Below are 10,944 nucleotides of genomic sequence, written 5' to 3'. Positions count from 1 at the left end.
CTCAAGTGTTCCCACCACCCAGCTCAAGAATTACCAATCAACCATTACAGATAGACTCGAAGCCCCTGAGTACCCTCCTCCTTTGTATCCTCTCTTACCTCCCAGAGGCAGCAACCATCCTGACCATTTCTACAAATTCTTTTATTTTTTCATTTTATTTTTGTAAGGTCAGAGCAGGGGGGATAGTGAAGCGGACTCCCGCACGCATCCTGACCAGCACCCACCGGCAGCCCCCGTCTGGGCTGAAGCTCAGACCAGTTGAGCCACTGGCTGTGAGAGGGGAAGAGAGAGAGAAGGGGGAGAGGCATGGGAGAGAAGCAGAGGGTCACTTCTCATGTGTGCCCTGATCGGGGATCAAACCCGGGACATCTGCATGCCAGGCCAATGCTCTAGCTACTGAGCCACCCACCGCCCAGGGCCTACGAGTTCTTTAAGTGTTTGCTGCATGTGTATATGCCCTGACATCATATTTGGCATTATTATGTGAGTTTTCAAGCATTATGTAAATAGCAACACTTCTTTTTTTAAAATTTTTATTTATTATTCATTTTAGAAAGAAGAGAAAGAGAGAGAGAGAGGAAGGAAGAGAGGGGGGGAGAGCAGGAAGCATCAACCCCCCATATGTGCCTTGACCAGGCAAGCCTGGGGTTTTGAACCGGCGACCTCAGCATTTCAGGTTGACACTCTATCCACTGCCCCACCATAGGTCGGGCCAATAGCAACACTTTCTATATATCTTTCTTCCACTTTTTCCCCTCAAATTCACTGCTGATATGAGTAGCTCCTATTTGTCTTTTTCAGCAGCATAATATTCCACTGTGAAACTGTGCTTTTGGGGGGGGGGTACAATTGTTTTTGTCATTTCTTTACAATACGTGCTCTCCATGAATAGGCATTTAGGATATCTCCAGCGGTGTCATTCATGACCCCTCTTCTCTCATATAGCCACTTAGTCCCATCTTCTAGTTAGTTGTTCGAACACACCCTCATTCATTTTTCCAGGCAGCCTCCCTATCTAGGACTTTATCACCTGTCACCTGGGTGACCCCAGTAGTCACCTATCTGGCCTGTTCTCCCCACAGTGACTTTCTCCCCAAACCCAATGTTGATCCTCACTCTTGGGCTCTAAACCCTCTCCTGGGCACACTGCCCCTAGTCCCCACCCTGAGTCCCCTTGGCCTTGGGACCCTCCACAGCCTGGCCCCCACCTTCCTCAGATCATCTCCCAGAACCGCGGTCTTTCTGGCCTTCCTGGCTGTCCCCTAAATGTCCTCGCCAGCCCCGCCCCACCTTCTCTCAGTCGTTGCCACTCTTGCCAAGCTGCGCTGCTATGATGTCTTTTCTTCCTTTCCAGGTTTCCCACTAACCTTGTCTTCTTTAAGACACCAGCTCGGAACACCTCTGAAGGCCACAGCATGTGGGGTTGAACTGCTGCCTTGGCCCCGAGAAGCCTGCTGTGAGTTTAAGTGCAAGACTGTCTCCCTCTGAGTGGAAACTCCCCCAGGATACAGGCCGCATCCTTTCATCTGTATCGGCATCACCGCTCCCTGGGCATCACCGGGCGCACCTGCTTCATGACCGTGCGTCCATTGCATTCTCCCCTTAGTCTTCTGTGTGGTCAGGGGTTCTTGTCACTACTCACGGAGAAGGGAATGGCACCGCACTTCCCCTGCCCAGGCCTAGCCCGGTGCCAGAGGATGTAACTGTGGGTTGACAATGACACGGCTGGTCCAGGCTTCTGCTGCCCATTGGCCTCCCTGCCCTGCCTCTGCGGCTCCCACCCCCATTCCGTCCTTGCGTCCTGCCACACTGACCGCCTGTGAGCTCCCCCTCGGCCCCTGCACAGGCCTACCTCATCTCTCCTCTCCCATCTTCCTACCCACATTTCCTGCCCCAGCTCCAGCCTCTCCTCCAGGGAGACCTCCAGGAGCACTCTGGTGCCCCTGACTGTTATCATAATTGGCATCTAAGACTCTGTTTTATTAATAGCCATTATGTGCTCAGGGTTTAAAATGTGCTGGACACACTATTTTTTTTAATTTAATTTTTTAAAGTGAGAAGTGGGGAGATAGTGAGACAGACTCCTGCATTTGTCCCCATGGGGGTCCACCCAGAAACCCCTGTCTGGGGCCAATGCTCAAACCAATCGAGCTATTTTCAGTGCCCAGGCGGATTCTTGAACCAATTGAACTACTGGCTGCAGGAGGGGAAGAGAGAGAGAAGGGGGAGAGAAGTAGATGATCACTTCTCATGTGTGCCCTGACCAGGAATCGAACCTGAGACCTCTGCATGCCGGCCTGACACTATCCACTGAGCAAACTGACCAGGGAGCCAGACACCTTTTTATATATGTTATATTATTAATACTCTCAACAAGCCAGTGATGATCACCTCCACTCTAGTCTACAGACAGGGAAACCAAAGCCCAGAGAGGTCAAGATACTTTCCCAAGGCCATAGAGCGAGCAAGAAGCAGAGGCAGGATTTGAACCCTTATTGGGCTGACTCCTGTGGGGCCTGAGTTGACTCGTTCGTTGCAGCACTCAGCAGATCTCCATCAGGTTCCCAGCCAGACAACCAGCTCTCTGAGAACACAGTCTGCCCTGTCCTTCTCTGGGCCCCGCCCACAAGGCCCTAGGCCCCGCCCACAAGGCCCTTGGCCCGCTGCCGAGCTGAGAACGCAGCCTGATAGAGACGTCAGAGTTACAGACCTGCGAGCGGGAGGGGCACTAAGCCCCGGTGGGGTGGGGTAGAAGCCTTTTAGTCTGGGCCAGGAGCTCCAAAGGACTCGCGCCCAGTCTACCTCTGTACCGTCCTGTTAGTCTGGCCCATTTATGAAGGAGGCCAGCCAGGCCCCCACTCCACTGCCTAGGACAGAGGGCGTTTCAGCCCTGCCTGCCACCACAATCACCTTCTCAGGAGGGGCTGTTTTTCTAAACTTTTGATCCTTAGGTGGAGACAGACTGCAGGTGTGGAGGGACCTGGGCCTGTGTGATGGGATGTTCCTGTGACTACCATGAGGTCTGTGTCGCTGCCCTTGCTGGACCTCTAGGCGTAAACATATCTGAGGAGTGGCCTGTGTGTACCCTAGTGTGCCTGCCCGTGCTCAGGTGTGTGCTTGTGTGAGCGTGAGTGTGGGTGTGCGCGCGCATGTGGTCGCTGTGAGTTCCTCGCCTCACACAAGGGCCTCTCTGTCTTTGCTGCTCTGACTCCCTTTCCCATCAGAAGGCCCCTGTTAGATTATTTTTATAGGGTGTTTCGGCCTTTTTTCTCTGGTTCCCTCTGACCCTCAGCAGCTATTCCAAGCCCCAACTCAGCTCATTCTGCCTCGACAAGACGGCAGCTGGGGAACTCTGACGCCAGTGCCTAATTCCTGGCTTTGAGATGCTCTCTACCTCAGTTTCCCCATTGAGAGTCTCAAAAAAAGGGGGAGGTGAAGCCAAAGTAAATAGTGTCACTAAGAAAGCTGAGACTAACCACTCCGCTTCCCTCTTCTCTTCCCCCCTCTGGAAACCCATGGTTTCTCATTCTTAGCACTTCCTCTGTTAACTTCTTTGACTCTCTCTGTTTTCTCATCTGTAAAATGGGGATAACAACAGTATCTAACTCAGAGTTGTGAGGATTCTATAAACCATAAAGCTTCTAGACCAGCATGTGGTACATAATACAAGCTCCTTAGCTGTAGTCATTACCATTACAAATCCTTATGGAGCCTTCGTAGGCTCCAGCGCTGCCTTCTCTCCAGATTCCCCTCCCACCTCTCACCCCATCTCCCGTTTCTACACTGCTCACAAAAATTAGGGGATATTTTTCATAGGTTACAAGTCGGAGGAGTCTGGGAAGCCCCCTCAACAGAAGGAACCGTTTCTGCCCTAGGATAGAGGCTGCTCTCTGGGACACGGGGTTGCAGGACTGTTGTTCTTAAAGGACATTGAGCCCCCTTTTCCCACATCCCCCACCCACTTCCTTCCGGGTTGGGCAAGTTTGCTGAAGGTGGAACATAGGGTCTCCTTTGTCTAAAGCGCCCTCTGCTGGTCATTGGCGAAAGGCCTTGGGCAAGGGTGGCCACCAGTTAATGGTAAGGAGGGAAGAAAGGGGACTTCTGTCCAATGCAAAGCCCAGAGAGCTACCTTCTCGCCCTCAAAATGTCTGCTTCGAGTATCCTTTTTTTCCAACCTGAGAACAGGTTCTGAAGATAGCTTTCCTCTCCCCCTCAGGGCAGAAATGCTAAGAGAAGGACAAGCTGCCAGCCACAGCTAATGACCTGCCCTAATAGCTGCAGATAATAGGGAGAGAGGCTAGACAGCATGCAGAACTTCCTGACAGCAAAGCATGATTGGGTGTGGGGATGGAGAAGTTCTTATTTAGAAGGCAATCATGGGGGTAGGGGAGCTGGTGCCCTTCATAGAATCTGTCAGGTCACTAAGAAAATTGTCTGTAAGCCCAATATATGCAGAAGGTCCACAGCAGCCACCTGTTCCTTATATTGCAAGACCCTTTCCTCTGCTAAAGTCCAAGAGAGATCTTTACCCATGTCCAAATGCACTGATGAAATATCTATGAGAGGAATACAAAATCAAAACAAAAACTCTGGTTGAAGCAGGGGAAACTGCAGTTAGACTGCTGGGAGAACTGTCCTGAGGCTGAGGGTGTTCTCATCCCTTTAGCCTCTGTGGCCAGCTTGTAGAACAGACCTTTTCCTTCTAGAGTGGAGTGAAGAAGCTGGGAGCCTGGCAGCCAACATTCCTGGTGCCCTGGGGGTCCTAGGGGTCTGGTGGGTCCCAGAGGGGAGAACAGGCACGGTGAAATTATGGCCATGTGTTTTGTTGCATTGTAGAGAATGCTACTGTCCAGATGACATGAAGCTAGTTGTGTGTCCAGGACCCGGCAGCTTCCACCAAGGGCAGGGACAGAGGACAGTGCACAGCAGTCCTGCTTTTTTATAAAGTATTTGTGGGCTGGCCTGCAGGTGGGAGGGGACTCTGCGACCTCAGGCTGAGCTCCTTCGGCCTGGTCTGGCCAGGACGTCAGAGATGCCCTAAGAAGGGACAGGTGGTCCACCCCAGGCTCTAGCCAGTGTTGAGAATCAGAGCCAGGAAGGAGGCAAAGTAGATGGGGTGAGACAAAAGAGGGGGCATGAGAGGGACCAAAGGGAACAGATGATGATGGGAAGGGCAAGGCAGGTCTGGAACAGAGAAGCCGCAAAGACTCAAGCGCCAGATACCACATCCCCTTTCCTGCCCCACTTTTCCCCAGGTTTGGCTTTTGGCAAGTTCCAGCAGTTGTTGACTTGTGAGATGGGAGACGGATTCTAGGCTTTCTCTACACCCCTCCCTCCCCCGCCCCATGCCCCCAAGTACAGCTGACTCCGGAGTGACACCTGCTTGAATCCCACTTATATATGGTTTTCTCCCAACAGTTAGCCCTCCGCATTCACCCTGGATTCAGCCAAACTCAGATGCAGAGGGCCAGCCGTATGCATTGTGGTATTGCTCTATGTCGTTTTATATAAGGGACTTGAGGGTCTGTGGATTTTACTACCTGGGGGGGGGGGTGTCCTAGAACCAATACCCGTGGATACCTAGGGGTGACTGAAGTTTTGGGGGGAGTCAAAAGTTATACATGAATTTTCAACTGTAACCCGAGTTTTTCCAGGATCATTTGTATCCACTCCATCCTGGGCCTTACCTTGGAGGCCTGGGGGTCCCTATCATGACAGGTGTCAGGACTCACACCTTTGGACTCAGCAGCTTAGGCCAATTCCTCCTTTTTCTTCTTTCCACAATCGCCCAGGGTCCCCTTACACAGGCCAGAATAACGCCTTTTCCGACCCTGAGCCCAGCAGAACAGACATTGCATCATACGCGGGCACACACGGATGGATCCGCTGAGTCCTACCCCGTTACTCGATGCCCCCACAGACATGGGTGATGGGCCCAGATAAAGGTGTCCTGCAGGAGGCCTCCATGCTAAAAAACACCCTGGCAGGAACTTGTATTTCAAACCTGGGAAGGAACAGGGGCATCACGACTCTGGGAGAAGAGAACGATGGAGTGATCCGACCAGAGACTGCCCGGATGCCGAGCGGAAAGGAGCAGCAGGAGCAGGGGCACTGAAGGCCTGGCTGTAAGCCTGTGGCTGACCCGTGCCCCCCCCCCCACACACACACGCCCACTCACGCACTCGCAGAAAGCACCCCCACAGGAGCCCTTACTGTCCAGCTGTGCCTCCTGCCCTCAACTCCGAAGGGTTTCCACTTTAATGCCCCGCCCTCACCTGGTGACACACGCCGGCCCGGTGTATAGAGGAAGTTTAATATTTCTGTGCTGGTCAAACAAAACACAGGTGGGGAGGACACAGTGGAGGGGGCGGAGGGCCCCCTGCCTCTCGAGAGGGAAGGCTTGTGAAGGGGTGTGTGTGAGGGTTTCTTGGGAAAGAGTCCAAGGAGTCTTCTCAGCAAAGGGGCCTGGCCTGGGGTGTCATGAGCATCCCACATGTCCAGTCCTTGGCCTCAGGTCGGGATCCCCCATAGGGGGTCTGTGGAGTCTCACTTTTCCCAGCTCCTTTGCTGGAATCCACACTCCCAGCGTGATGGGGGACTTGGTCCTAGAGAGGGGTCTGGTGAGCCCCCAGGAAGCAGCCCAGGGTTGGGACTAGGGCTCACGTGCCCACTGCCCAAGGGGATGCAGGGGCTGAGGACAGCCCACCTCCTCCCTTAACCCCCTTTCCCTCTCCCAGGCTGGGCAAGAGCAGATGGGAGGTGAGCAGGGGGCAGGGGAGGCCCCCAGCCCCTACTGGTCCCAGGGTCCTCAGGGTGGGGTGGAAAAGGGGTGGAGAGGGTCTTGGCCACCAACAGACACTGTAAACTTTGGTTTAAAACAATAACTTAAGTGGAGGGAGGGCTTCCAGCCTGGGGCTGGGGTAGGGAGCAGGAGGAGCAGGAGGTATAGGGAGGCGACAAAGGAAAAAGCCAACAAAAAGTTTTGGTTTTTGCTTCCGGCATAAGAAAGGTCTTTGGTCATCCGTTTAACTGGGGGGACAAGGGAAGAGGTGCGGAGGGGAGGGTGAGGAAGGACTGTAACAGGGGACCTATAGGCTGGGGCAGGGACGACCTGGTGGGTCAGAGCTGCCACCAAATTAATCCCATCCACCCTCAAGCCTGGCGTCAGCCTGGCCTTTCCCGCGCCAGAGGCAGGATGCCACCTCTGCCCCAACTTCAGCCTCCAGGGTGGCTGGGCTCCCTTCAACGGCCCCAATCCAGAAGTCCGCCTGGCACGGAGCCCTCCGGAGGCGGCAGCAGGGGCCTCTCCCTACGATTGCTCCCTGGCCTGCGCGGCAGCCGCAGGGGCACTGGTGAAGGCTCCGTGCAGCCGGGGTCCCATGTCCGGTCAGGAGGGGCTAAAGCCAGGTGGCCCTGCTCCCATGGACCCCACAGGGCACACAACTTGTGACCCCCCCCTGCTGTGGATTTTGGATGGGCACAGTCGAGGGGCCTGATTTCTTCTGGGGATAGTTGGAAACGTCAGTTCCACCACCCAGGCCAGGGCGGGTAGGAGTGAAGGGTAGAGAATTTTTTCTTCACAGTTTGGAAAAGAAGGTGGGAGGGAGCACAGATTAGGGGAGCGCGGGGGGGGGGGGGGCTCCGGCTAGGAAAACACTACCAGAGCCAGGTGCGAGGGGCCCTGGGTCTGAGGGGGTGGCTTAGCCCCGCCTGCGGGTCTCCATGGCACTGCGGGGCCCTGTGGGGAGAGCTGGTGGGGGAGGAGGGCCCTGCTGCTGGTGGCCGGGAGGGTTTGAGGAGGGGTCTGGGCCCTCCGCGTCCTCTGCTGGTCCCAGACCAGGGATCCTGTTTCCCCTTGGGGGCGGGGCCGTCCCTGCCCTAAGCATCTGTCAGTCAGGTCACATTGGGAGTTGCTGGCCCAGCCCCACCGTCTGAGTCCCGGAAGTGCCTTGAGGTTTGGGTGGGGCTGTGGAGTGGGGGTGGGTGGGGCCCGGGCTCCGGGCGGGGTCTCACCCCTGCCCTGCCTGCCCCTCGAGGCCCTTAGGAGAGTTCCTCTCCCGGCAGCTCCTCCTCCAGGTCCCTGTCTTCTGCAGGCCCTGCAGCGCTGGGGTTGGGGGGGCCCGGAGGGGGGCCCGGCCGTCTGTCTTCCTCCGCCTCCGCCGGCTCCTCTTTCACCTGCACCTGGTGGCTGGACAGGAGGCGGGAGGGGTCACGTGGGCACCCTGGTGGCCCTTCCTTGCTCCCCCTGAAAACCCATCCGGAATTTTGGGGGGTGAAGTGGGGTGTCCACAGCTGGCCTCCCAGGACCCCAGCCTCTAGGACCGGATGTCTTAGGTCTGATGGAGCTCCCCCAGGGCTCTTCGGGAAGGGGAGAGAAGAGAAGAAGGGAGAGAGGGGTGAGGAGGGGGAGGAGGAGGAGGGGAAAGGGGTACAAGAAGAAAGGGGGGAAAGGAAGGAGAGATGAAGGAGAGAGAAAGGGGAGGAGAGAAGGACCAGGGGAAAGGAGGGAGGCCATGTGTCCTGGGAGGGGAGGTACGGTGGGGGCGAAGTGGGAGAGGCCCCTCCCTGACATCCATGGGCTCTGGGGGGGCAGGGAGGGGATGCTGTGTGCTCACCTGTACTGGGGTGGCGAGAGGCGAGGCGGGGTGCTGCTGCCATTGCTGGGGAGCGGCTCCCCGGGGGCACCCACGTCATCATGGCTGAGCGGCAGCAGGCTGCTGGCGGAGCCGGGGTTCAGCATGCCAGGGCTGTTGAGGATGGGGAAGCTGCTCTCCGCCAGGGCAGCCTGGAGGGCCAGGTGGGCCTGTCAGTGCGCTGTCCCCAGGCAGCTTCTGTCCCTTCCCCACCCCCAGGACCTCCCATGGGTCTGCCCCCCATCCTGCTGACAGGTGCCGTGGCAGCGCCCAACCGAGACTCCGCCTTTCCAACACCACACCTCCCAACGCCAGAGCTCGGGCCCTGACCTTCTCCTTTCACGCTGTCCTGACCTGGCCCCTTTCCAGGAGGCAGGACCTCCAGACTGACAAGCCAGGGAGACCCCGCTGGTTATGCCACCCTCCCTGCCCTGCGCACTGCCCTGCTCTGTCAGGCCTCATCTTGAAAGCAGAGGCACCCCCCCTGCAGCTGAGGTGGGCAGAGGGTGGGGGGTGGCCACCTAAAGTAGTCTTCCCTCCCCTCCTGCTAAGATGGGTCTCTGCAGGAAGGGGGGAGGTCTCCACAGGCCCCGCGTGTTGAAGGGAAACCGAAGAGGGGGCAGGAGGGCACAGGGGCGTGGCTGGTGGGCCCCGGGAAGGGCCCAGACACCTGGTAGCTGGCATTCAGTGCTCCATAACCGAGGCCGGAGATCATGTTCTTCACCAGTGTGGGGCTTCTGGAGGAGAGAAGGAAGGGTTTGGGTCGTTCATCCACTTACTCCTCTCTCACCCCTTGACCCTGGCTAAGGGCCTGTCCCATTCACAGTCCCTGGGGGGCAAGCAAGGTCGGCCACCATGTGCTGAGCCAGTGGGCCCCATCTTCCTCAGTCCTCATGCTGGCCTGGCAGAGCAGGCACCAGCAGCCCCCCACACAGGGGAGGAGCTGGGGCTTCAGGGGCTCAGGGACGTGTCTTGGGGCTGGTACGTGGGGCAGCACCCCCGCCCCCCAGGCCTGTCTTCACATTGTGTCGTCCCAGCACTCTCTCTAGTCTAGTGTTTCCGGCGTTCGGCAAGTCCAAGCTATAGTAGCCTCCATTGTCCTATGTTTTTCAAATCCACACATTCTTGCTATCCTGAATTTGGGGACACCTTGTAGGTCTGTGCTCAGCTGGTCACCACATGCTCCGTAACACAGACCTTTCTGCACAGGAAGATGTGCGGGAGTTGGGTCAGGGAAAGCAAGGGCTCGACACTGTGCCTCTTCCAGTGATTACCCCCAGTTTATAGAGCGTCTCAGAGAGGTTAAGGAACTGGCCCAAGGTCACACAGCTGGTAAGAAGTAATTTGAACGCAGGCCTCCTGATTCCACGTTGGTAATGGGACATGAAGGTACAGTGTGACTGGCACATGGGGATACTCAGAAGGGGGATGGCTTTCCTTCCTCTTCTCAGGCCCCACCCCCCACAGCTGCCTGGGAGTCGACTCCAGGAAGAAGGACTCTTTGAGGACAACAGGCACCCGCACAGAGATACCCATCTAACTTGCCCCAGACCTCTCTCTCCGGACCCCAGGCCTCAGGGCCAAGAGGCACAGGCAAAGGGTGGCCCTTGTGGGGGTGTCCGGGGTAGGGAGGCCTTGGGGGCTGGAAGGGAAGCCCAAAGAGGAGGTTTGAGCCTCTGGCAGGTTCCTCAGTTTCCAGTCAGAGTGCTGTGTGGTTGAGATCACAGAACAGGAGGTCAGAGACTCGGCTGTGCTCGGTAACCTCCCTCCGGCCCCTGCCCTCTCTGGACTCCTCTCCTGTCAAATTACAGGGAGGGCCCACGGGTCTTAGACGTGGCCTCCGCCTGCGATAGGGTGGGGGAGACTGGCTCCGGGGGGTGGCAGCTCCCTCACCCACAGCCAGTGCCTGACACCCGCCATGTCCCAGCTCTAGTCACGCTACCTGGGGCCTCTGTCCCCTTCGAGCACCCGGTGTCCCTTGGATCCTTCCCTCAGTCGAAGGAGTAGACTACAACATAAATGTCCTTTTCTAACCACCTGTCATTTCCAGATTCCATGCCCCCCTTTTCTCCCCACCGCACCCTCAAAAGTAGGAAGGCTTTGATGCACTGGAGGGGAAGGGAGCGACCTGGACCACACTCCGGTGGGTGCACCCTGCCTGGGGTCCGGGCCCACATACCCCGTCATTTTTGGGGGTCTCCGCTTCTGATACTCGCGCTCGTCCACGGTCCACACGGCGCCCTTGACGTTCTCCACACGCACGAAGCACTTGTGCAGGCTGAGGTTGTGCCGCACAGCATTCTGGGGGCGC

At 56.8% G+C, this 10,944-nt stretch overlaps 1 protein-coding gene across 4 annotated transcripts in view; it reads right to left on the bottom strand.

The window, feature by feature from the left end:
* Window positions 1–6,980: 6,980 nt before the first annotated feature.
* Window positions 6,981–10,944, bottom strand: part of FOXP4 (forkhead box P4) — a 56,147-nt gene continuing 52,183 nt past the window's right edge. For all 4 annotated transcript variants that reach the window (XM_066245905.1, XM_066245992.1, XM_066246089.1 and 1 more), the window contains exons 14-17: window positions 10,813–10,934; window positions 9,304–9,370; window positions 8,616–8,785; window positions 6,981–8,188 (exon numbers count right to left, since the gene is read on the bottom strand). In XM_066245905.1, the coding sequence (XP_066102002.1) occupies window positions 8,041–8,188; window positions 8,616–8,785; window positions 9,304–9,370; window positions 10,813–10,934 (507 nt within the window). In that variant the 3' untranslated portion in view covers window positions 6,981–8,040. The remainder of the gene's footprint in view (window positions 8,189–8,615; window positions 8,786–9,303; window positions 9,371–10,812; window positions 10,935–10,944) is intronic.

This window comes from Saccopteryx bilineata, chromosome 1 (genome assembly GCF_036850765.1).
Source record: "Saccopteryx bilineata isolate mSacBil1 chromosome 1, mSacBil1_pri_phased_curated, whole genome shotgun sequence".
NCBI lineage: Eukaryota > Metazoa > Chordata > Mammalia > Chiroptera > Emballonuridae > Saccopteryx > Saccopteryx bilineata.
This window is presented reverse-complemented; position numbering and strand designations above follow the sequence as displayed.